The sequence below is a fragment of the Lutra lutra genome, chromosome 14 (assembly GCF_902655055.1).
Source record: "Lutra lutra chromosome 14, mLutLut1.2, whole genome shotgun sequence".
Classification (NCBI taxonomy): domain Eukaryota; kingdom Metazoa; phylum Chordata; class Mammalia; order Carnivora; family Mustelidae; genus Lutra; species Lutra lutra.
In genome coordinates, this window is record NC_062291.1 from 46,600,007 (window position 1) to 46,626,774 (window position 26,768).

At 39.4% G+C, this 26,768-nt stretch overlaps 1 protein-coding gene and 1 long non-coding RNA gene across 7 annotated transcripts in view; one reads left to right on the plus strand and one right to left on the minus strand.

The window, feature by feature from the left end:
- Positions 1–22,945, minus strand: part of LOC125085281 (uncharacterized) — a 35,074-nt gene extending 12,129 nt beyond the window's left edge. Inside the window, exons 1-2 of the long non-coding RNA XR_007122841.1 lie at positions 22,857–22,945; positions 18,757–18,847 (exon numbers count right to left, since the gene is read on the minus strand). This is a non-coding gene — a long non-coding RNA (uncharacterized LOC125085281). The remainder of the gene's footprint in view (positions 1–18,756; positions 18,848–22,856) is intronic.
- Positions 1–26,768, plus strand: part of SHLD2 (shieldin complex subunit 2) — a 94,450-nt gene that overhangs the window by 51,050 nt on the left and 16,632 nt on the right. For 5 of the 6 annotated variants that reach the window (XM_047703600.1, XM_047703601.1, XM_047703599.1 and 2 more), the window contains 4 exons: positions 323–1,858; positions 12,475–12,582; positions 22,107–22,301; positions 22,464–22,598. In XM_047703600.1, coding sequence (XP_047559556.1) covers positions 328–1,858; positions 12,475–12,582; positions 22,107–22,301; positions 22,464–22,598 — 1,969 coding nt within the window. In that variant the 5' untranslated portion in view covers positions 323–327. Of the gene's footprint in view, positions 1–322; positions 1,859–12,474; positions 12,583–22,106; positions 22,302–22,463; positions 22,599–26,768 lie in introns of those variants that run through there. The other variant, XM_047703602.1, reaches the window with a different exon arrangement.

Consider the following 26,768-nt stretch of genomic DNA (forward strand, 5'->3'; position numbering starts at 1 on the left):
AGCAGGCTCCCCGCTGAGCAGAGAGCCCGATGTGGGGCTTGATCCCAGGACCCTGGGATCATGACCTGAGCCGAAGGCAGAGGCTTAACCCACTGAGCCACCCAGGTGCCCCTAAAGTATCTCATTTAAGTGGCTGTTTTGATTTCTCCTGATGGTTTCTTATATATTTATGAAGTTTGTAGTTGGGATAGCAGTATAAATAACCTTTATTAATTGTGTTTTTGATTCATAGTTTATATGACATTTGGTTTTGGCATATTATTAAGTTAATATCAATGTATAAAGTATCTAGTAACAAAATACTCATTTTAATTTTTTTCAGAAACTATGAGTAGAGGATCTCAAGTCCACATTTTTTGGGGTGCTCCAGTCGGTCCATTGAACATGACCGTATCACCGGAACCACCTTCTTTAAGGTCTACTGAGAACCCCTGGAAAAAAATTAAGCTTTTATACAACCAACGTTCTTTACATCTGAGGGATGAAAACTGCATACATGGAACTCTTGAAGACCATCCAGTCCTAGAAGCCAAGGGCCCTCCCCATCTTCCTAATGCTCATTTTTTAACAAACTCTACTAGTGAACCTGTTCATGTGAACGACGACTCTCTACACTGTATTTCTGAAACACAGCCTGTAAAATCCCAGGAGGGTCCCCCTTCAGGGATGAGAGAGAGAACCAGCCCCGATGTGCAAATATGCAGATTTAAGGGCAAAGTTCAGCATTTAACTGAAGAAGAAAAGTTTCCAAAGCTTCTCAGCGAAAATAAGAAAATTACAGATGAAGAGCATAAAGATCAGGCAAATACATGCGGTCGGAACTTCCGGAAGAACTTCTTTCAGTTAGACCATAAGTGCGCACTAGATCTGGTCTGTAGTGCGGAACAGAGTAGTACACGGGCCGGAGCGAAGGAAGCCAAGTGTGTGCCCACAGAAGGCTGGCATCATGAGGCACACAGCCAGGGTCTGGAGATCTTTTCCTCGGACACAGAAGATAAGCCAAGGTCGGAAGCTGTTGGAAAGGTCTCTACTGATACTGAATTTCTTAGTATAATGACCTCAAGCCAGGTGGCTTTTTTATCTCAAAGGAAGTCTAAAGGACACAATATTACAAATAAAGGGCCTGTAAACATGGAGAGCAAACCAAAGGCAAGCCATAGGGAAGTAAGAATGCTTGAAGATGATCTGACTCGGCCCAATGAGGACTTTGCAGGAGGATGTGAAAGTGGACAAAACCAAGCTCATTCCCTGGAACTCTTCAGTCCTGTTTGTCCTGAAACAAAAAGTAGCAGCACTCCCATGAAATCTGATAAAGGTCTGGAGGAAGATACAGGATCTCAAGCACTTTTCAATTTCGAAGATAAACCACTGCCCAGTGCTGTACGTATTGAGTCCTACAGCTCAGGAATGCTGTGTTCCCAGCAAAACGGCTTCCACAAAAGTCCTGTTAAAAGAAGTTGGACCTTTCCGAAGCTGAAAGAAGACAAGCTGACCCATTCCAGAGCTCTGTCTGAAGTCCTCCCACCATCCAAGAAAATTAAGTTGGTCTCTGATGCCGGAGATCCCACTGCAGCAATGGGCCAGAGGAATGTGTCTACACTTAAGGGGATTAAAAAAACATCATTAATAAAAAATTGTGATTCTAAAAGCCAGAAGTATAATTGTTTAGTCCTGGTATTATCTCCATGTCATGTGAAAGAAATAAGTATAAAGTCTGGACCAAATTCCGGCTCTAAAGTGCCTTTAGGAATAATTGTGGTAACGGACCAGTCAGGAATTCAGAAGAAGGTCTCTCTGTGGAGGGCCGCGGCATTTTGGGCACTTACAGTGTTTCCTGGAGATATAATTTTGCTCACAGGTAAGGTCATTGTGGGGTAGTGGTAGCTTCAAGCTGTAGGCTTCCCCCAGCTCCCACTTTAGGCCTTATTACCATTTTCCCACTTTGGGAGGCAGCATGATCAATCTCTTTCCAGTGTCCTTACCATCCCAAATGGTATCCCTGCCATTTCTGGGTCTTTACTCTAGACCTTCTTAGTTCTTTCCCTCTTTTCTGCTCACCTTGAAGAAGCCTTTCCTGGTTGCTCCTCCCCTTTATTCACTATGTGAGCATTCAGGTCATATCATCAGGTTCTTTCTTTGTTTCCTTATGGCTTTGTCTACATACGTCTTATTTTTAAGTGTTTTCTTGAGCTGTGTGAGCAGTCTTATGATGAAAGGACAGCATTTCTACTACGTAAGCCCTAATAATGCTGTGCACATCACCTTCTTATTGAGGGGACAGAGAGAGAATTTCTATTGTGTTTTTAATTATTAAAATTATACTCTCATTTGGGAATATGAGAAGGAAAAACTGCTGGTATTAAACCAACCTCACACCACCACCAGTAGGGTTTTGGAGTGTTACCTTCCAGTTATCTTCCGTCTGCTCCTTATAACATGGATACATACATATGTAATAGTTGATATTTATTAGGAACTTACTTTGTGTCCAACCCTGTTTTATATGTATTTATTTTTTAAAAAGATTTTATTTATTTATTTGACACAGACAGTGAGAAAGGGAACACAAGCAGGGGGAGTGGGAGAGGGAGAAGCAGGCTTCCCTCTGAGCAAGGAGCCCGACACGGGGCTCAATCCCAGGCCCTTGAAACCACGACCTGAGCTGAAGGCAGACGCCTAATGACTGAACCACCCAGGCGCCCCCACAACCCTGTTTTAAACTTTATGTGTGTATCAATTCATTACAACAACTATATGAAGAAGGTACTGATTATTAGACCCATTTTTCACTTTGAGGAAATGGAGCCCCAGGAAAGTAAAGCTGTATATCCAGTTTCACACATCTAGGAAGTGGCAAAGCTAGGATTTCACCTAAGCTCCAGAACCTATACTCTTACTATAGAGTTGTAATCATAAAGAACATTGAGTTTTTATCCTGCTGCTTTCTGACATAAGACATCTAACATTTTTTTTACATGTTCTTAATTAATTGAAAATACACATGTATTAGAGCAGAGATACCAATCATCTTAAGGATGAATCCCAGAGTGGGAGGAAGCTGATTAAGTTCAATAATCTGTCTAAAGAAAGAATGTGGTAGAGAAGCAGAGTGGGGTGAGCCTCAGAAGCTTGGGAAAAGACAACATCAAGGCAGTCCTTGGTGGTTCCTACCAAGTGGTTTGCTGGGAGAACGAGAGCCTTGCCTATTAGACCTCAGGTGCACAGGGAAGACTGTTAGGTGCACCCTCTCATGAAAAGATATGTGGGATTGTAACCGACAAGGTTAGCGTGGTCCCCACCCACTTGCAATGCCATCTTATTTGTTGGTAAGTCAATTCATCTAGCTCCCCTATTCTGATTCAGTGCTCACCAAGCACCCTTTGCTTACCATTTGCCTCTCCAGCTATAAACCCACCTGCCTCCATGAGAGTGGGCCGCTAATGCAGTTTCTGTGGCAATTAATACCCCATTGTAAATTTTAAAATGGTGTTGTGCTTCTTGTTTGTCTCATTAACTTGTTTAACAGGAGCTTTTGTTGCAGAGCCGAAATCTATTTTTGGGTTCCCGACAAAATCAGATTCCCAGACTATCAGGAGACAACTGGGCCCTGGACCATGGTCATGTTTCCAAGGCAATTCCCATCACTGGGTGAGCCTCATAGGAGGACATTCCTGGCAGATGGAAACACAAGCCTGCCATCCCTGTGTTTTTCCCTGGTGTCCATACAGTTAGGTAACCTTCTATCAAGTGCCTTGATTGGTTTCCCTAGCCATTTTCCTCTTGTGGGGTATTTAGATTATTTCTATGAGCACCTTTTAAAGAAATCAGGTTTTCTTCTTTCTGTTTTGCCTTACTTCCTTAGCAAAAAAAGTATTCTAGTTCACCAATTTCTGCATGGGTTTCTTTTGTTTGTGTGGACAGATGGAAACTTCATGGAAAAAAGAGAAATCCATACTTCCCCCTTGTCCTAATTAAGTGCTGAAATTATACATACATAGAAATTTGTGGATAAAATCCCATTTTAATTAACAGTATTGAATTATATACATCATTATACCTCCATGTTGGATATCTAATATCTACTGACCTATAACCCCAAACTGAACTTGTTTCCGCAGCAGATGTATCCCAGCTCACACTGTGTTCAGTGACACAGCGGACGTTTTGCCGTTATAGTTGTAGCACTAGGCATGAAGAGGTGCTGTAAGTAAGAACCGTCTAAGGGAGACTGCGGGCCAGAGTTCGAAGATGACCTCACACCAAACTGTGGAAAACCATAGGTTTTCAGAACAAACAAGAGAGGCTCTAGGGCATATCAGTGAGAGCGAATCAGAAGAGCCAGGAGGCAAGGGCTGAGCCATGAATTCCACTCCACCCTATCACTCCTGATTAGCAAGTCCCTAACCCAGCCTAGGTTTACAATCTCATTTCCCAAAGCCTCTCCTTGAACTTTCTGACATGTTTCTTTCTGAAGAGCAGACATCCTGATGGTCAGATTATGAGAAGTCTAGAATGCAGTGCTAGCTGTTGCTGGCCAGGCAGTGGGCGGCTGCTGAGTTCTTTCTAAACCAGTCAACAGATCACATTAATGTTCTTGAGAAATCGCTCATTAGCACTGGGGGACATGGATTGGAGGTGGGAAGGGGACCTGCTAGGAGAGAGAGGAATGTATGATATAAAACGGTCCTGGCAGGGCCATGGGGAGACTCAAGAGGCAGAATCAACAGGTGGGGGTTTGGAGACAAGGGTGGGGAGGGAGAGGTAGACTCTCAGGTTGATTTCATGTTTGAATTTACCTGGTGAGTTCCAGAGTGCCCACAAGTGAGATGCGTCCTATGAGAAGAAGAGCAGGTTTGAGCATTGCTGAGTTTGGGGGGCCGGTAGAATATCCAGGCAGGGATGTCCTTTTGGCAGTTGTGGGTAACGGGGTAAATGGTTTTAAAAATGGAGAGAGGGTCTGGGTATCAGTTTGGAAGTACTGGGAACGTGTGCCTCCTTGTTTTTCCTTCTTATTATCTCAAAAACTTGCTGCTATTAGGATATCTTTATACCTCTAGCGTTTTATGCACTGATCATATCTTGCCTGGGGTTGATATGTCTCTGTCTCTAACGCACAGTTTTTGCTCTACTTGGACTTGTTTCTGCCTGTTGGTATATTTAGTTCCACTCTGATTCTTCTCTAGACATCTTAGATCATAGATGACCTATGATCTACATCCCATTGGAAAGTGTTCATACCTCCCAGATCCTTCACTTTTTTTTTAATTTTTTTTATTTTTTCAGCATAACAATATTCATTATTTTTGCACCACACCCAGTGCTCCATGCAATCCGTGCCCTCTACAATACCCACCACCTGGTGCCCCCAACCTCCCACCCCCCACCCCTTCAAAATTCTCAGATCGTTTTTCAGAGTCCATAGTCTCTCATGGTTCACCTCCCCTTCCAATTTCCCTCAACTCCCTCTCCTCTCCATCTCCCCTTGTCCTCCATGCTATTTGTTATGCAACACAAATAAGTGAAACCATATGATAATTGACTCTCTCTGCTTGACTTATTTCACTCAGCATAATCTCTTCCAGTCCCGTCCATGTTGCTACAAAACTTGGGTATTCAACCTTTCTTTTTTATTTTTTATTATTATTTTTTTTTTTTACAGCTTTATAAACATATATTTTTATCCCCAGGGGTACAGGTCTGCGAATCGCCAGGTTTACACACTTCACAACACTCACCATAGCACATACCCTCCCCAATATCCATAACCCCATCCCCTCTCCCAACCCCTTCCCCCCATCAACCCTCAGTTTGTTTTGTGAGATTAAGAGTCACTTATGGTTTGTCTCCCTCCCAATCCCATCTTGTTTCATTTACTCTTCTCCTACCCCCTCAACCCCCCATGTTGCATCTCCTCTCCCTCATATCAGGGAGATCATATGATAGTTGTATTTCTCCGATTGACTTATTTCGCTAAGCATGATACCCTCTAGTTCCATCCACGTCGTCGCAAATGGCAAGATTTCATTTCTTTTGATGGCTGCATAGTATTCCATTGTGTATATATACCACATCTTCTTTATCCATTCGTCTGTAGATGGACATCAAGGTTCTTTCCATAGTTTGGCTATTGTAGACATTGCTGCTATAAACATTCGGGTGCACGTGCCCCTTCGGATCACTACGTTTGTATCTTTAGGGTAAATACCCAGCAGTGCAATTGCAGGGTCATAGGGTAGTTCTATTTTCAACATTTTGAGGAACCTCCATGCTGTTTTCCAGAGTGGTTGCACCAGCTTGCATTCCCACCAACAGTGTAGGAGGATTCCCCTTTCTCCTCATCCTCCCCAGCATCTGTCATTTCCTGACTTGTTCATTTTAGCCATTCTGACTGGTGTGAGGTGATATCTCATGGTGGTTTTGATTTGTATTTCCCTGATGCCGAGTGATATGGAGCACTTTTTCACTTTTTTTCATGTGTCTGTTGGCCATCTGGATGTCTTCTTTGCAGAAATGTCTGTTCATGTCCTCTGCCCATTTCTTGATTGGATTATTTGTTCTTTGGGTGTTGAGTTTGCTAAGTTCTTTATAGATTTTGGACACTAGCCCTTTATCTGATATGTCATTTGCAAATATCTTCTCCCATTCTGTCAGTTGTCTTTTGGTTTTGTTAACTGTTTCCTTTGCTGTGCAAAAGCTTTTGATCTTGATAAAATCCCAAAAGTTCATTTTTGCCCTTGCTTCCCTTGCCTTTGGTGATGTTCCTAGGAAGATGTTGCTGCGGCTGACGTCGAAGAGGTTGCTGCCTGTGTTCTCCTCGAGGATTTTGATGGATTCCTTTCTCACATTGAGATCCTTCATCCATTTTGAGTCTATTTTCGTGTGTGGTGTAAGGAAATGATCCAATTTCATTTTTCTGCATGTGGCTGTCCAATTTTCCCAACACCATTTATTGAAGAGGCTGTCTTTGTTCCATTGGACATTCTTTCCTGCTTTGTCGAAGATGAGTTGACCATAGAGTTGAGGGTCCATTTCTGGGCTCTCTATTCTGTTCCATTGATCTATGTGTCTGTTTTTGTGCCAGTACCATGCTGTCTTGATGATGACAGCTTTGTAATAGAGCTTGAAGTCCGGAATTGTGATGCCACCAACTTTGGCTTTCTTTTTCAATATTCCTTTGGCTATTCGAGGTCTTTTCTGGTTCCATATAAATTTTAGGATTCTTTGTTCCATTTCTTTGAAAAAAATGGATGGTACTTTGATAGGAATTGCATTAAATGTGTAGATTGCTTTAGGTAGCATAGACATTTTCACAATATTTATTCTTCCAATCCAGGAGCATGGAACATTTTTCCATTTCTTTGTGTCTTCCTCAATTTCTTTCATGAGTACTTTATAGTTTTCTGAGTATAGATTCTTAGTCTCTTTGGTTAGGTTTATTCCTAGGTATCTTATAGTTTTGGGTGCAATTGTAAATGGGATGGACTCCTTAATTTCTCTTTCTTCTGTCTTGTTGTTGGTGTAGAGAAATGCAACTGATTTCTGTGCATTGATTTTATATCCTGACACTTTACTGAATTCCTGTACAAGTTCTAGCAGTTTTGGAGTGGAGTCTTTTGGGTTTTCCACATATAGTATCATATCATCTGCAAAGAGTGATAGTTTGACTTCTTCTTTGCCGATTTGGATGCCTTTAATTTCCTTTTGTTGTCTGATTGCTGAGGCTAGGACTTCTAGTACTATGTTGAATAGCAGTGGTGATAACGGACATCCCTGCCGTGTTCCTGACCTTAGCGGAAAAGCTTTCAGTTTTTCTCCATTGAGAATGATATTTGCCGTGGGTTTTTCATAGATGGCTTTGATAATATTGAGGTATGTGCCGTCTATCCCTACACTTTGAAGAGTTTTGATCAGGAAGGGATGCTGTACTTTGTCAAATGCTTTTTCAGCATCTATGGAGAGTATCATATGGTTCTTGTTCTTTCTTTTATTAATGTGTTGTATCACATTGATTGATTTGTGGATGTTGAACCAACCTTGCAGCCCTGGAATAAATCCCACTTGGTCGTGGTGAATAATCCTTTTAATGTACTGTTGAATCCTATTGGCTAGTATTTTGGCGAGAATTTTTGCATCTGTGTTCATCAAGGATATTGGTCTGTAGTTCTCTTTTTTGTTGGGATCCTTGTCTGGTTTTGGGATCAAGGTGATGCTGGCCTCATAAAATGAGTTTGGAAGTTTTCCTTCTGTTTCTATTTTTTGGAACGGTTTCAGGAGAATAGGAATTAGTTCTTCTTTAAATGATTGGTAGAATTCCCCCGGGAAGCCGTCTGGCCCTGGGCTTTTGTTTGTTTGGAGATTTTTGATGACTGTTTCAATCTCCTTACTGGTTATGGGTCTGTTCAGGCTTTCTATTTCTTCCTGGTTCAGTTGTGGTAGTTTATATGTCTCTAGGAATGCATCCATTTCTTCCAGATTGTCAAATTTGTTGGCGTAGAGTTGCTCATAGTATGTTCTTATAATTGTCTGTATTTCTTTGGTGTTCGTTGTGATCTCTCCTCTTTCATTCATGATTTTATTTATTTGGGTCCTTTCTCTTTTCTTTTTGATAAGTCTGGCCAGGGGTTTATCAATCTTATTAATTCTTTCAAAGAACCAGCTCCTAGTTTCGTTGATTTGTTCTATTGTTTTTTTTGGTTTCTATTTCATTGATTTCTGCTCTAATCTTTATGATTTCTCTTCTCCTGCTGGGTTTAGGGTTTCTTTCTTGTTCTTTCTCCAGCTCCTTTAGGTGTAGGGTTAGGTTGTGTACCTGAGACCTTTCTTGTTTCTTGAGAAAGGCTTGTACCGCTATATATTTTCCTCTCAGGACTGCCTTTGTTGTGTCCCACAGATTCTGAACCGTTGTGTTTTCATTATCATTTGTTTCCATAAATTTTTTCAATTCTTCTTTAATTTCCTGGTTGACCCATTCATTCTTTAGAAGGATGCTGTTTAGTCTCCATGTATTTGGGTTCTTTCCAAATTTCCTCTTGTGATTGAGTTCTAGCTTCAGAGCATTGTGGTCTGAAAATATGCAGGGAATGATCCCAATCTTTTGATACCGGTTGAGACTTGATTTAGGACCAAGAATGTGATCTATTCTGGAGAATGTTCCATGTGCACTAGAGAAGAATGTGTATTCTGTTGCTTTGGGATGAAATGTTCTGAATATATCTGTGATGTCCATCTGGTCCAGTGTGTCATTTAAGGCCTTGATTTCCTTGTTGATCTTTTGCTTGGATGATCTGTCCATTTCAGTGAGGGGAGTGTTAAAATCCCCTACTATTATTGTATTCTTGTCGATGTGTTTCTTTGATTTTGTTATTAATTGGTTTATATAGTTGGCTGCTCCCACGTTAGGGGCATAGATATTTAAAATTGTTAGATCTTCTTGTTGGACAGTTATTTTGAGTATGATATAGTGTCCTTCCTCATCTCTTATTATAGTCTTTGGCTTAAAATCTAATTGATCTGATTTAAGGATTGCCACTCCTGCTTTCTTCTGATGTCCATTAGCATGGTAAATTCTTTTCCACCCCCTCACTTTCAACCTGGAGGTGTCTTCGGGTTTAAGATGAGTTTCTTGTAGGCAACATATAGATGGGTTTTGTTTTTTGATCCATTCTGATACCCTGTGTCTTTTGATTGGGGCATTTAGCCCATTAACATTCAGGGTAAGTATTGAGAGATATGAATTTAGTGCCATTGTATTGCCTGTAAGGTGACTGTTATGGTATATTGTCTCTGTTTCTTTCTGATCTACTTCTTTTAGGGTCTCTCTTTGCTTAGAGGACCCCTTTCAATATTTCCTGTAGAGCTGGTTTGGTATTTGCAAATTCTTTCAGTTTTTGTTTGTCCTGGAAGCTTTTAATCTCTCCTTCTATTTTCAATGATAGCCTAGCTGGATATAGTATTCTTGGCTGCATGTTTTTCTCATTTAGTACTCTGAATATATCATGCCAGCTCTTTCTGGCCTGCCAGGTCTCTGTGGATAAGTCTGCTGCCAATCTAATATTTTTACCATTGTATGTTACAGACTTCTTTTCCCGGGCTGCCTTCAGGATCTTTTCTTTGTCACTAAGACTTGTAAATTTTACTATTAGGTGACGGGGTGTGGACCTATTCTTATTGATTTTGAGGGGGGTTCTCTGAACCTCCTGAATTTTGATGCTTGTTCCCTTTGCCATATTGGGGAAATTCTCTCCAATAATTCTCTCCAATATACCTTCTGCTCCCCTCTCTGTTTCCTCTTCTTCTGGAATCCCAATTATTCTAATGTTGTTTCGTCTTATGGTGTCACTTATCTCTCGAATTCTCCCCTCGTGGTCCAGTAGCTGTTTGTCCCTCTTTTGCTCAGCTTCTTTATTCTCTGTCATTTGGTCTTCTATATCGCTAATTCTTTCTTCTGCCTCATTTATCCTAGCAGTGAGAGCCTCCATTTTTGATTGCACCTCATTAATAGCTTTTTTGATTTCAACTTGGTTAGATTTTAGTTCTTTTATTTCTCCAGAAAGGGCTTTTATATCTCCCGAGAGGGTTGCTTTAATATCTTCCATGCCTTTTTCAAGCCCGGCTAGAACCTTGAGAATCGTCATTCTGAACTCTATATCTGACATATTACCAATGTCTGTATTGATTAGGTCCCTAGCCTTTGGTACTGCCTCTTGTTCTTTTTTTTGTTGTGAATTTTTCCGCCTTGTCATTTTGTCCAGATAAGAGTTTATGAAGGAGCAAGTAAAATATTAAAAGGGTGGCAACAACCCCAGGAAAATATGCATTAGCCAAATCAGAAGAGATCCCGAATTGTGAGGGGGGGAGAAAGGGGATAAAAAGGGGTTCAGAAAGAAAGAAAGAAAAAAAAATAAACTATTAAAAAAAGAAAGCCGATAAAGAAAAAATATAAAAAGAGGAAAAAAAATATATATTAGATAAACTATTTAAAAAACGTTAAAAAAAGAAAACGGTAAAAGTTAAAATATTTAGCAGAAGAAGAGAAAAAGAAAAAAAAATTAAATTAACTGCAAGGCTAAAAAATCATGGGGAGAAAGCCATGAGTTCCGTGCTTTGCTTTCTTCTCCTCTGGAATTCCGCCGCTCTCCTTGGTAGGTGAACTTGGTCCTGGCTGGGTTTCCCGTTGATCTTCTGGGGGAGGGGCCTGTTGTAGTGATTCTCAAGTGTCTTTGCCCCAGGCGGAGTTGCACCGCCCTTACCCGGGGCTGCGCTGAGTAATCCGCCCGGGTTTGCTGGTTTGGTTTCGGGAGCTTTTGTTCCCTGAGCGCTTTCCGTAGAGTCCGGAGGACGGGAATGAAGATGGCGGCCTCCCGGTCTCTGGCCCGGAGGAGCCAAGAGCCCGGGGCCCCACTCCTCAGTGCGCCCTCAGAGAACAGCGCCCAATGACTCCCGTCACCCTGGCCTCGGGCCGCGCTCCGAGCTGACCGAGCCTGCGACCGGTTCAAGGCAACCCCGAGCTGAGAGTCACTCCTCGGCTCTGTCTCTGTAGCCGGCTTCCCCGTTCTAATACCGGTAAGCTCTGCGACACTCAGACACCCCCGATCCTTCTGCGACCCTGCGGGAGCTGAGGCCGCGCTGACCCCGCCTGGGCTTCACCCCAGTTAAGCCTCTGGAGCGATGTCCCTCAGCGGAACAGACTTTTAAAAGTCCTGATTTTGCTCCGTTGCTCTGCCGCTCGCCGGGACCGGCCCCTCCCCCCGCGGTCTATCTTCCCGTCGCTTTGGATTCACTTTTCCGCCAGTCCTACCTTGCAGAAAGTGGTTGATTTTCTGTTTCTGGAATTGCTGTTCTTCTTCTCTTCAATCTCCCGTTGGATTTGTAGGTGTTTGCAATCTTTAGATAAGCTATTTAGCTGATCTCCCGCTACCTGAAGTAGTCTCAGCCTGCTACTTCTCCGCCATCTTGACTCCTCCCCCCAGATCCTTCACTTTTAACATCTGGAGATGAAGATTGCTTTTAATTAAAGATAACTTTAATTAAAAAATAATTAAATTCCTTTGAGAATGTCTATATTCATAGGTATTTATAGCAGAAGGGGTAAATGCATACTAAATATTATTTGCTCTTCTAGGCACTACTGCTTTGGAACCATTACTTTGCTTCCTGGCTCAAATGTTTTCCTTTTAATTTCTCAAAATAGACGTTAGAGCATTTCTTTTATGTAAACAAAAACCATTAAACCATTCATTGTGGAGCAGTGAGCTTCCATACTGATACTGTTCAATATACAGAAGCAATTTTGTTAGTGCTATTTTATTATTTTGTGTCTTTAGGCAGATCATTTGACCCACCTGAACTTCAGCTGAACTTTAGTTGCCTGGCATGTGAGAGACATGCATAATATTTTGCTATGATTGCTAAGTTAATTACAGTGTGAAGGAACATATGGCATGATCAGAGGAACTTTTTTTTTCTCCTTTCTAGATGTTACCATTCATGAAAATCATTGGATTGGTGAGACAGTACTACAATCAACATTTACCAGTCAGTTATTAAATCTTGGAAGTTACTCATCTGTCCAGTCTGAAGAGTGTAAGACATTTTAAATATATTAACTTCTTAGTATTTAAAGTATACACACTGTTTTCTTATATTAGAAAAAGGAGCTAAAGTGTTACTCATCTGTCCAGTCTCAAGAGTGTAAGACAACATTTTAAATTAATAATTTCTTAGTATTATAAAGTATATACAATTTTCTATATTAGAAAAAGAAGTTAAAATAGTAATTTTATGAAATGTTTTCTTTTTTTTTTTTTTTAAAGATTTTATTTATTTATTTGACAGACAGAGATCACAGGTAGGCAGAGAGGTCAGCAGAGAGAGAGGAAGGGAAGCAGGCTCCCTGCTGAGCAGAGAACCCGATACAGGGCTCCATCCCAGAACCCTGGGATCATGACCAATGCCGAAGGCAGAGGTTTTAACCCACTGAGCCACCCAGGCACCCCTGAAATGTTTTCTAAACAGGTTAGTTGGACAGTGTTGGTTTATTTTCTTCAGTAAGAATGAAACTAGAATTTATAAAAATAAACATGTGCATTGCAAATCATAAATCTTTTAAGAAATATTAGGGTTCAGATTCCATTTTCTTACTTTTCTTTGAGTCCACATAGTAGTGATTCTTAACCTTTTAGAGAGTCATAGCTCTCTTTGAGAAGCTATATATATAAAAATACACTGATTATACAAGAGATTAACTGGAATGACAAGTAAGTTGTATATGGCATATATGGAAGATATAGCATGGAATTCCAACCCATGAATAATAAGAATTCTCAAAGAAAGGCAGGGTAAGCAGAAGAGAACAACAACAATGGTGTTTGAGAAGGGTAAGCATTCCCCATATCCTAGGAAAGCTAGTCAGTGGGAAATCAGCTCTGACATAGTCTCATAAAATAACTAAAATTGGGGCGCCTGGGTGGCTCAGTGGGTTAAAGCCTCTGCCTTCGGCTCAGGTCATGATCCCAGGGTCCTGGGATCAAGTCCTGCATTGGGCTCTCTGCTTGGCGGGGAGCCTGCTTCCTCCCCTCTCTCTCTGCCTACCTCTCTGCCTACTTGTGATCTCTGTCTGTCAAATAAATAAATAATAAATAAATAACCTTAAAAAATAACTAAAATTGAGCTCTTCATCTGCCCAGTTTATACATATTAAGTGGTGACATTGTTTGAGGCAGTGTGCGCTGGGGGTCCACCTGGTGCTGGCCTTCATGGCGCTCATGTTCATGTGTGGAGGACAGACAAGAAACTAAAAGAGACATGCAAATCTAATATTTGCAGATGATAATGAATGCTCAGAAGGAAAGTAACAAAGGGCAGGATGGAGAATACCATAGATCTGGTTGTGGGGCTGGGCATGGAACAGAATCAGGGAATTAGGAGGTTATTAGAATAGTTGAGGTTGCGAGATAATGGGCGATCAGTGGAAATAATGAGAAATGGATGGATATGAGATATAGCTTAGATAGACCGGTTTCTGTAGAAAAAATGGAGAAAATTATTAAGGAACTACCATAAAAAAAGCTGCTAAGCCCAGACAGTTACACAGGAGAACTCTATCAAACCTTCAGAGACCAGATAGTTCCAATGCTCTAAAAATTATTCCAGAGTATTGAAGAAAGAAACTTCCTAATTCCTTTTATTAAGCAAATATAACACTGACATCTAAACCAAATGAAGTCATTACAAATAAAAATATAGACCAGTATTATCCATGAGTATTCATGCATGAAGTCTAAACAAAATACTAGTAAACAAAATCTGACACTTCATTAAAGAAATAATGATCAAGTGAGACTTTTTCCAGAAATGGAAAGATATGTTCAATATTAGAATATCCATGAATTTTGTATACCATACCATAAAGAAAAAAATATATAATTATTTCCATAGAGGTTGAGAAATGCTTTGACAAAATTTAACAACCATTTACCATAAAAAGCACTCCAGGGAATGGAAATTGAAGGATACTTTCTCTTTCAATATCAATAAATGCAGTATCAGTACAGTGTTACAATTACAATGCAATTGGTACTGTGTCAATAAAGTTAGATGTATTTAGTCCTAATGCCAGCATCATATTTAATGGAGAAACACCAGAGGTATTTCCAGTAAAATCAGGAACAAGGTAAGGATGTCCACTATCTCTGCTACTCATCATCACTATACTAGAGTTATCAACCAGTGCAGCTAGACAAGAAGAGGTATCTGAGTGGGTGAAAAAGAGTAAAAACTATATGTACAAATGCTTTGATAACATATCTGAAAAACTTCAGGGTATCAAAGATAAACTAAATTCAAACAATAAAAGAATTCAGTGGCATTAACAGGAGATGAAAGTTAATGTTAAAAGAGTCAGTAGCCTTCCTATACACAAACACTAAGCGGAGGGCATAAGGGGAGGGAAGAGCTCATCGGCCAAACCAGTAAAGAAGGTACTTCAGAATAAAGTTAACAAGAAATTTGCAAAACCTGTGTGAGGAAAAAATTGTAACTACTGCAGAAAGAAATAAGGACATGAAGAAATGGAAACGCAGCATTCCCTATTCATGGATAAGATGACTTAACATTATAATGGTATCAGTTCTGCATCACTTAATTCATAAACTCCGTGCTGTCTCAATAAAAATATTAAGAAGCTGTGCTATGGCATTTCCAACTTGATACTAACATTCATATGGAAAAACAAAGAGGCAAGAATAGCTAGGAAAACCCTGAAAAAGAAAAAGTACGGGAACCACGCCTACCAGACAGGCTTTAAACTGTAAAGCCTCTATAATTAAAACCATGTGATGCTGGTGCGTAAATAGACAAGTGAATCAGGGGAATAGAACAGTATGATCACAATCAGACCCATACACATATAATTTAGTATATGACAAAGATGTTATCTGAGGTCACTGAGGTAGAGGCTTACTTTTTAATAATGGTGATGCGGCAACTAGGTAGTCATTTAGAATAAAGACAGAATTAGAACAACATCTCACATGAAATAGACAGATATACTCCAAATGGATTAAGAATCTAAATATAAAAAATAAAACCTTTATAAACATATATTTTTATCCCCAGGGGTACAGGTCTGTGAATCGCCAGGTTTACACACTTCACAGCACTCACCATAGCACATACCCTCCCCAATATCCATAACCCCACCCCCCCTCCCAATCCCCCTCCCCCCATCAACCCTCAGTTTGTTTTGTGAGATTAAGAGTCACTTATGGTTTGTCTCCCTCCCAATCCCATCTTGTTTCATTTACTCTTCTCCTACCCCCTCAACCCCCCATGTTGCATCTCCTCTCCCTCATATCAGGGAGATCATATGATAGTTGTCTTTCTCCGATTGACTTATTTCGCTAAGCATGATACCCTCTAGTTCCATCCACGTCGTCGCAAATGGCAAGATTTCATTTCTTTTGATGGCTGCATAGTATTCCATTGTGTATATATACCACATCTTCTTTATCCATTCGTCTGTAGATGGACATCAAGGTTCTTTCCATAGTTTGGCTATTGTAGACATTGCTGCTATAAACATTCAGGTGCACGTGCCCCTTCGGATCACTACGTTTGTATCTTTAGGGTAAATACCCAGCAGTGCAATTGCAGGGTCATAGGGTAGTTCTATTTTCAACATTTTGAGGAACCTCTATGCTGTTTTCCAGAGTGGTTGAATACCCAAGTTTTGTAGCAACATGGACAGGACTGGAAGAGATTATGCTGAGTGAAATAAGTCAAGCAGAGAGAGTCAATTATCATATGGTTTCACTTATTTGTGGAGCATAACAAATAGCATGGAGGACAAGGGGAGATGGAGAGGAGAAGGGAGTTGAGGGAAATTGGAAGGGGAGGTGAACCATGAGAGACTATGGACTCTGAAAAACGATCTGAGAATTTTGAAGGGGTGGGGGGTGGGAGGTTGGGGGCACCAGGTGGTGGGTATTGTAGAGGGTACGGATTGCATGGAGCACTGGGTGTGGTGCAAAAATAATGAATACTGTTATGCTGAAAAAATAAAAAAAAATTAATGAAAAAAAAAGAAATAAAAAAAAAATAAAACCATTAACTACTAGATGGAAACTCGGGTGAATTTCTCTATCATCTTCGTATAGAGAAAACTTTCCTACTATTCAGAATCCAGAAATAGCAAATGAAAAGGAAAAAGAACAATAAATCTGACTATAGAAAAATAAAATTTTGCATGACCAGTAGCATCATAAACAAAGTTAGAAGAGGGGCACCTGGGTGGCTCGGTGGGTTAATCCTCTGCCTTTGGCTCAGGTCATGCTCTCAGGGTCCTGGGATTGAGCCCTGCATTGGGCTCTCTGCTTACCAGGGAGCCTGCTTCTCCTTCTCTCTCTCTCTGCCTGCCTCTCTGCCTACTTGTGATCTCTGCCTGTCAAATAAAAAATAAATAAAATCTTAAAAACAAAAAGCAAAGTCAAAAGACAACTGGCAAACTTGGACAGAATATTTGCAACATATACCTTAGACAAAGGCTGATATTCCTAATACAGAGAGAACTCCTACAAATTGAGTGACAAAGGATCTGATAGGAAAATGGAAAAAAGACATGAGACATTCAAATGACAGCTACACAGATATATCATTTCCTGCTATCCAACTGGCAAAATTAAAAAAACAGGACAGCATGTGCTGTTGATGAGGCTGTAGGGAAACAGGCCCTCTTGTACATTGCTAGCAGGCATGAGAATTTCCACACTTCTTCTGGCGGGGTATAGCGATCCCTAACAAAAGTACTTAGTACTCAGCTTTCTGCCCAGGAAGCCTACTTACAGGAATCTATCCTGAAGCTACAACTACAACACTGTGAGAATACGTATGCACAAGGTTATTCAAGGCAATTCTTATAATTGCAAGACCCTGGGAAAAATCAGAATGCCCCAGCATAGCAGAATGATTGAGCAAATTGTGGTACCTTTCCACAGTGAAATACTATGCAGACATGAAAAAAAAAAGGGTTCTGTGAACTGATAGGGAGTGATTTCTGGGACATACTGTTACATGGAAAACACAAAGCTCAACAAAGTATATGTAGTATGCTAACTTTTGTATAAGAAAGGGAGGAATAAAATATATGTGTATCTCCTCATTTGCAAAAAAAAAAAAATGCATGAAAGAAAAAACAGAAACTAAAGAGATAAGTTACCTACAGAGGGGGGTGGGAAAAGGGGCAGAAAGAAGGAGGGAATGGAAATAGCGTATCATTGAGGAGGAGGGAGTAACACTTCTCTGCATGGATCTTTTTGTGTAGCCTTGACTCACCGAATCACACCGATGCTTCCCATACCCACAGTAAGCCATCAAAACCAGATAAAATGCAGTGGAGGGGGAAGCCCAAAAGGAATACTAACACTAACAGCTGAACCTAACCGTACTACAAATAAATAAAATAACTGCACAGGAGGGTGGGAAAGAAAAGATCAAATCTCAGTAACTATGGAAAACAGTGAATGGACTGGATTCTGCAAGGCCAAGGGCAAAAGGACAGCATGGGTGCTGCAGTCTGGTTAGTAGAAGTGCATCTCAGAGGGGCGTGGGTTGCCAACAACCTGGGGACTGGAAGCAACAAAAGGAAAAGTGAGTTTCCAATTTGGGAATTTCCTTAAAAGATGTTAAGTGTAATCTTTTATTATGAGTATTTGAAGTTGCCACATCCTTGGAGAGCATATTTCCATGGAGCCGAATGGGTTGTAAGTAAAACTCACCTTATTTAATAGATGTAATATAAGAGTAGGGAATGTTTTGAAATCATGAAAATAACATGGTATGCAAATATTTCGCAAGGGATTGGGGAGATAAATGTTGTAGGTAGAGTTGGCTTTAGGACTGATTTGTATTCAAGTAAGGCTGATCTGTTTGAGTCATTTCAGAAAAACCTTAGGACCTAATTCTAGGTGAAGAATATCACATGGAACCCCTGGGAAGCTCCAGGTTTTTGTAGAACAGAGAGAAAAACCTTGAACTAGTTAGAGAACCTTTAAAGCTTACTTCAAATTCTTTCTTCTTATACTTACATAGGAATTTATATTGTCGTTTTTCACAGGATGGTAGCTAATGTCTATTCTAAGTCTTTTTTATTTGATTTAGGGGAATGGTGATCAGTTGATACTTTGAGAATATTGTAGTTGTTTTTCTTCCGAAAGAATAAATCAGTTTGGTTAGGTTTTTTTTTTTTTTACAACTACTTACATCTCAAGAGACCATTCTTCTGATCAATCTATTGTGCGTTGGAGAAGACTTCTGTTCTTTCCTCATTACATATGGCAGGACATAGATTTATCTGAAATATTATTAATTGAAATGATTAAGGATATAAATCAAAGGTTAATACAATGTTTTCATTGTATTATGTAATATGTAGACTATATTCATTGGAATTTAAGTAATCCCATGTTTCTGTATTAAAAATCAGGGAAAGTAAATACTTGGATATCAGGGATCTTTGTATTTTCCCCGAAAAGCTCCACATTAAGACAAAGAATGAAGCCCAGGGAAGTTATGCATGAGTTCTCAGAACTCATTGTTGACAGAGTCAGAATTTGAACCTGTTTGAATTTTGATTCCCCATGTGCCGGAAATATTGCAAAAGAGGGATCAGGATGTCTGGTGAATGAATTGGAGCCCTGGATGGAGCTACTTGGGAGTTGGATTTTGCTGTAATCTAATGGGGGGGGCCTTATCTCTTCCTCTCTTGCTCTCATTTCTCTTTCATGTCTTCTGTTCTTTGCTCTTACGTTCCTTGTCTTTGTTAGTGATATCACTGTAGCTTCAGAAAAGTCATTGAGAAACTGAGTCATCTAACTAGAATGGACTTCAGGTATCAGGTTCTAAAAACCTTAAAACATTTGTTTTTATCCATGCACTCATCTGTGCAAGGAAACTTGATGCCATCTTTCATCTTTTCTGTGAGCTCTCCATCTCATTGTTTCTTGGATTCCACCTCCTGAACTGTTCACAAATCTGTCATCCCTCATCCCCTTATGCAGTCTTGCCTGGTTCCCAGCGCTCATCGTCTCCCCCCGGATGGCCCCTGGCCTCCTAAATGTCCTTCCTACTCTCCCTTCTGTGAAAATTGATTCCTCCATAATAAAGGGTCCATGAACTTGGATGCGAAGGCATTACATCTTTACTTTCTCTGAAGCTAACTGAAAACGAGCACTTGCTTCCATTATGCATGAGGTAGCAATCCGCAGTGATATTAGCAGTACTTGGGGCTTGGTCACCAGTGGAAGGCACACACACTTTCATATCATGTATTATAGTTGTTGACAATGAGATGAACATCATTTATGTCCCTCACTACTTTGAAATTACAGTAGTTGTTACCTATGCATTATGTATTGTTATTTAATGTATTAATGAGGCACAGATTACCTGTTTAAAAATATTGGATTGTTATATTTCTATATAGTTGGTTTTGCAATCTTATTTTATGCATTGAAAAGTACTATTTTGTAATGAAAATGCTCTAAAATTAGATAATGATAGTAGTTGTACAACATTGTAAAATACTAAAAAAACACTGAATCATACACTTTTTTTTTGGAATCATACACTTCATTTTTTTCTAATTCTTTTTTTTTTTTAAAGATTTTATTTATTTTTTTGACAGACAGAGATCACAAGTAGGCAGAGAGACAGGCAGAGAGAGACGGGGGGAGGCAGTCTCCCCACTGAGCAGAGAGCCCGATGCGGGGCTCGATCCCAGGACCCTGGGATCATGACCCGAGCTGAAGGCAGAGGTTTAACCCACTGAGCCACCCAGGCGCCCCTGATTTTTTTTTTAAAGTAGGCTCTGCACCCAACATGGGGCTTAAACTCACAACCTTGAGTTTTAGAGGTGTGTGTGCTACCAACTGAGCAAGCTAGATGCCCCAAATTATACACTTTAAAAGGGTGAATTTTATGTATGTCAGTTATAGCTCAATGAAGTTATTTTACAAAAAATATGATTCTGGTAATGGATTCACATGTTTCGTCAGATTACCGGAAGCATCTGTAATATGTAAAGGAATACAGATCCCTTTCCCTTTACCTGGAAATACACCCCCTCCTCCATTTACTACCTAGAAAACTCTAGGACATTTTTCTAAAACCCAGCTCAAATATTCCTTCAATAAAGCCTCTTCCAACTTGCCTGGGCAGTTGTTTTCATGTGTTTTGGGGAAGGCTTACATGTATCTCCTATCCTAAGCCCAGTGTTTGTTATTGACTATCTCAAGGTTGCTAATTCCTTCAGTGTGGGTATCATGACAAGATACGTCTTTGTATCTGTAGCACCTGGCATAGTGCCTGGCATGTAGTGGATGGTCTCCTGATGAGAGAATGAATTATGAGGCTTTAGTGTAGCATCAGAAATACACAAGGATGAAAATGTTCATGGGAGAAGGAAAGAAGAATCATTTTTTTTTCCTCCTGAAATCAGCAAACAGACCCAACAATCTACTATATATTCAAATATGCTTCCCTTACTTCAGGGAAATTAAAATTTAATCAGCAAACCTCATCCTTCTGTCCATTTAAAATGTGTGCATTTTATTGTATGTAAGGTATACCTCAAAAAATGAGAAAAAATCGAAACAAATAATTAAGAAACAGAGGAAAACATCTAAATGACATAATGACCAAAGAACTAAACAACTGATCGAACAATCATGAGAAATATTACAATGTAGCACACGCTTCAAGGCCACATGAGAGCTGGAGAGAAAAGCTTTCTATGGGAAGGAGTCGCTGGGAACCTCTCTATGGTGGTGTTTTTTCTGGGTGGTATTTGCGTAGGTAGAGTCGATGAGAGCATTGCAGCCAGTGAGAGTGGTGAGGACAAAGGCTTGGAAGTGGGGAAGAGGAAGGCATGTTCAGGGAAAGAGGTGACTCTTAAGTATATTTCAGATGAGAAACGTAAGAGTCTTGAGGAAGAACGGCAGCAGCTGGGATGGTCAGGGAAGGTGTGAGCAAATCAGACTGCAGGGATTAGGGGGCACTGATTGGGTATAACCGGGTAATGGAGGAGTCAAAAGAAGTAACCAAAACACGGTCTTGGTTACTTGGTAGAAAAATGATATTATTATTATTATTTTTAAAAGATTTTATTTATTTATTTATTTGACAGACAAGGGATCACAAGTAGGCAGATAGGCAGGCAGTGAGAGAGAGAGGGGCACGCAGGCTCCCTGCTGAATAAAGAGCCGGATGTGGGGCTCGATCCCAGGACCCTGAGATCATGACCTGAGCCAAAGGCAGAGGCTTAACTCACTGAGCCACCCAGGTGCCCCGAAAAATGATATTATTAACAAAATAGAGAAGGGAACAGGTCAAGTTGTTTTGGAGATGGTAAATAATTCTAATTCCCTTTGTTAAAAACATCCTTATTTTTGCACCTAAATATTTAAGAAAAGTTTACATATTTTTAGATATGAAAGCATATTTTACATTTAATCACCCTTTACAACATAAAATACATTTCTAAGAAAGTATTGTGTTGTTAACAAAATATAATTTTGCCATCTTTCATACATGTGCGTCTCTTTCTTTCTTAGTTTCCAATATAGTAAGTGATGTTGTGCTTCGAGACTTACTGGCATACGTGACTTCAAAACATTCTTATCTCAGAGATCTTCCTCAGAGGCAGCCTCAGAAAATGAACAGTATAGAATTTGTAGATTTGGAGCAGCTGCAGCCGGACACACTGGTCCATGCGGTACTAAAAGTAGTTGATATCACTGTACTAACAGGTAAGTATTTGGGGTGCTGTCTTAGTTTTAGATTATAGAATAGTTAAGATATAAGACTTTTGTAGCGTATCATTTGGTTATCACTATTATATTTATCATTGGACATTAAGGTAAGGTGTCCTATGTGCTAAAGTAATGCCAGCTGAACTATTTCTTTTCCAGAGGCATTATACAGTTATAGAGGACAGAAGCAAAGGAAAGTTATGTTAACAGTGGAACAGGTCCAAGGTCAACATTATGTGCTTGTATTATGGGGTCCTGGAGCAGCCTGGTACCCTCAACTTCAAAGGAAAAAAGGTAAATATACCAAAAAGAATTTAACCTATTTATAGTTAGGTAAATGATTAATGCTTATGAGCCTAAGATGAAGAGCATTTTAAGAGATTAAGATAGACAACATTTGAAATAGTAGGTGATCAAAAGTGAATATTTATCCTTGGAATTCTTCTGTTATGATTTTATACCTCCTGTAAGCAATTTCGTTATCTAAAAAGTCCTCTGTAATTAAGGAGGCAAAAGAAAAGCTTCCATTTATTCCCAGGTTTACTACTTTACCTTTTTAGTGAAGATCTTATCTCCTCCAGAAAACGTTCTTTAAAAATTGAAATCTGGAGATGCTTCTACAGATTTTATTCAGCCAGAGTCTCTGATAAATAAATGTCTCTCTGGTTATAAGGCAGATGTTAGGGAAGCTGCATTAACCCTTTCAAGTCTCAGTGTTACTGCTTTATAAGTTAGTATGTTCCAGCTGTATACATTAGTATGTATACCAGTTGTTTTAAAAGTGTGGACTATTAGCCATCTATAGGATGTTCATGTTTAGAATATGACCCATGATTACATTTTTTTCTTTAAAGCATGAGTTACTAATAATTTTATGATGAATTTAATTAAGTGGCATTGATGTTTCAATAAAATAGTATACTATATTCATTTCGATATTATGAGATCCTTTCGTTCTAACAGTCAGAGGTAGTGTGATTAGTGGCTTATGAGTTATTTTGTCCTGCTGAATTAATCCAGAGATTCATCAGGTGTGTCTCATTCTTCTTTACCTGAAAGAGTTACTGTCTCTTCCCAAACTTCTACCTACAAAATGGTTATCAGAGGATGGAATCTGTCACATTCTCTCTCTTAATCATTAATAGCCTATAACCATGATTTGAGATAAGTCTGACTTTTGACTTTTATGTTAGGATCAAACAGTGACAAATATTTGTTCAGTTGAGAAATCTGACAAACATGTGTCGGTGGTAGGCTGACCATCGCTATTGACCACTCTGTCATAGCCGGGAACACGAGTCCAGTGCGTGTGCAACAAAAATGCGGGTCAGAGGTGCTCTTGGCTTTGTGATGGGGCCGTAGCAGACTGCTCCCTGCTTACTATGGATATTCTAAAAGTCGTGGTTATTCAGCTAATAGAACAGACATTCTAGTTCTCTCTAGATACTTTTATGGTATTTAGGTTACTGTTGGAAATTTGGGAATCCAGGGAATTAAGATACATTTGTTCTTTATTCATTCATTCATTCATTCAGCATATTTTGTTTATAACCATCATTCTTAAGTTTTGATATCCACCTCAGTACCCCAAAGTTACTCTTTTCAAAACAAGAAAGTACTAATTTTGAAGGCTCATCTAAATAATTCTGCTAAATAATAAATGATTCTGCTTTCAGAAGCTGTTAGCATTTTCTCTATTCATTTAGTATTTCTTGAGGCGTTCCCTGTATTAACCTCCATACTGGGCACTGGCTTTCCTTATTCCCGGAGATAACAAACTTACTTGATATGATCATCAAGTAGTCATTGTTGAATACTGGAGATCACAGAGTTGATGTTTTGGGGAGGGATAATAAGTCCCCAATTCACATTCTTTCAAAATTATGCATGGAAATTTGTAGCTAGGATTGATCACAATTTAGGCCCTAATGAGGGTGGACTAGAGGCATACCCTACACTTCTTAGGAATAATTGGGTACATAAAATAAGCTATTCAGAACTAAATGCCTTCCAATGCAATATTCTTAAAGCATTTAATAGAAGTCTAATATTTTAAAAATATAACAAATTATAATAAAGTACTCTTGTGACATTACTAATTAAGCACAGAGTAATGCAAATTGTCCCAATGTTTGTAATTATACTTAATGCAAAATCGTAATTACATCTGTATGGAAGTTTGAAATCTATTAACATCTTTAATTCATGAGTCAAATATAGAAAAGTATTAGAAATTGTCTCAATACCAGTCTCCCTCAGACCTACTAGTCTAATCTGCACATGACTCCTGTTACTTGAACTTGCCAATCTTTTTCCTACCTTGGGATCTTAAGTTTACATGTTCCTCTGCCTAGAGTGCTCTCCCCTCCAGCTCCCCACATGGATGTCTCCATTTCTCAGCTCCAATGTCATATCTTCAGAGGGGCCTCACACACATATAATCACTATCAGATTTACTCCTTGAAGTCCATTCATTCCACTTAACACCATCAGGATTATCCAGCTTATTTGTTTCCTTGCAAATTAGCTAATTTTCTCCACAGACTATAAATTCTGTGAATACAAGCATTCTGCTAAGCTTCCTCAGCACAGTATCCTCATTACACACGCTGTGCCTGCCCTCGTAGATGCTTCCTTGTGAATGAATGAATGAATGAACGAAGAATAAAATATAGATCAGGCAACCACTCAAAATTTCCAGTCTTAAAGGAGTAAGAGACTTTAAGTTTGAGGAGGGAATAACTTTGTTTCCAATGATAAGAAAAAAATCACCAGTTTGAAAATGCATGCACACAAAGGTTCGGCAACCCATGGGATGTATTAACAAATTACATTTAAACTTGGGTACAGAGGGCTTTTACTGAACTGAACTACAACTCTTCTCTGGTTAACTTAAACAATTAAGGGGCATGTATTTGAAGTATATGGGAGTAGGTCATGGTACATAGGGCAGGAGTGCTGATGGGTTCAAGGGTACTTGGAAGCAGGAGCTGAAACCTTTGTGGTTCCCGGGCAGCTTCTCCAGCTGTCTGCATTATTCACTTGGTGCAGACTTTGAGGGAAGGCAGAACAGGCTTACTCTGTAGCTCCTCATTTTACTTTTCCTTTTAAGAGACCAGTCCGTTTCCGAATTCCCAGCGAGGAGAATTTGAAATCCCAGATTGAATTTGAATCAGTCACCTGTGGCCTCAGGGACAAGGTGGGAAAGTATAATAGGAATGCCTGAGCTTGTATCAGAGGGTCGGGGAACAGGTGAGAGGGTCATTTGTGGTCTGGGTGGACATCCAAAGGTATTTGCCACCAAAGATAGGAATGTTCAGTAGCCCAGAGATATGTATGTGATGTTACTATTGAGTTTAAAAAGTAGATTATGTATTGACGTTGGGGAGGGTATGTGCTATGGTGAGTGCTATGAAATGTGTAAGCCCGTTGATTCACAGACCTGTACCCCTGGGGCAAATAATACATTATATGTTAATAAAAATTAAAAAAAATAGATAATAAAATTTCATGTATGATAGGATCCCATTTTAATAAAGCAGTAGGTAAGCATGTGTATACATGAAAAAATTTGGAAATACTGTTGCTAAAATACTAGCAATGGCCGTGTTTTTTTTCTTTATGCCTTTAGTTTGACTTTTATGCATGTGTGAATCTGCATTTATTTTTTATACATTTAGTAAAAACTTCAAACTTAATATATAGAGAATAATATAATGAAGTACCTATTATAGTACCCATTATAACCATTATATTAGAACACTGGCCAACCTTATTTCACCTCTTGCTACTCTTTTCTTTTACTGTATAAATATTTTATAGTAAATATATTCTATTTATAATTAAGAAATAAAGCATAAAGCAGATTTTTCCTTTTGGAAAAAAAGAGTAGGTAAGGTTTGAAATAGCTAGTTAACAATTTGGAAAAAAAATATAATTAAATTTATACTTCATATTTGTGCCAAAATAAATTCCAGATACATTAGAGATCCAAATTAAAAACACAGTAGTATAAGAAAACATAAACAAACTTATTTGGAATCTAAAGATTGGTAGATTAAATAAAATGCAGCAACAAGAACTACATAAAAATCACCATAGACCAGGGTGTCTGGGTGGCTCAGTGGGTTAAGCCTCTACCTTTGGCTCAGATCATGATCTCAGGGTCCTGGGATTGAGTCCTGCATGGAGCCCCACATCAGGCTCCCTGCTTAGCAGGGAGCATGCTCCCCTGCACCTCACTGCCTGCCTCTCTGCCTACTTGTGATCTCTGTCAAATAAATAAATAAAATCTTTTTTAAAAAATCACCATATACCAAATTAAAAGGCAAGTGAAAAACCAGAAAAAAAATGTTGCATTTTGTCAGAAAATAATGCAATAAACAAAAGACAAATATCTGTAAGGATAAATGGGCAATAGATATGAATAGGAAGTCCCCAAAGAAGAAATAAAAATGGCCAATG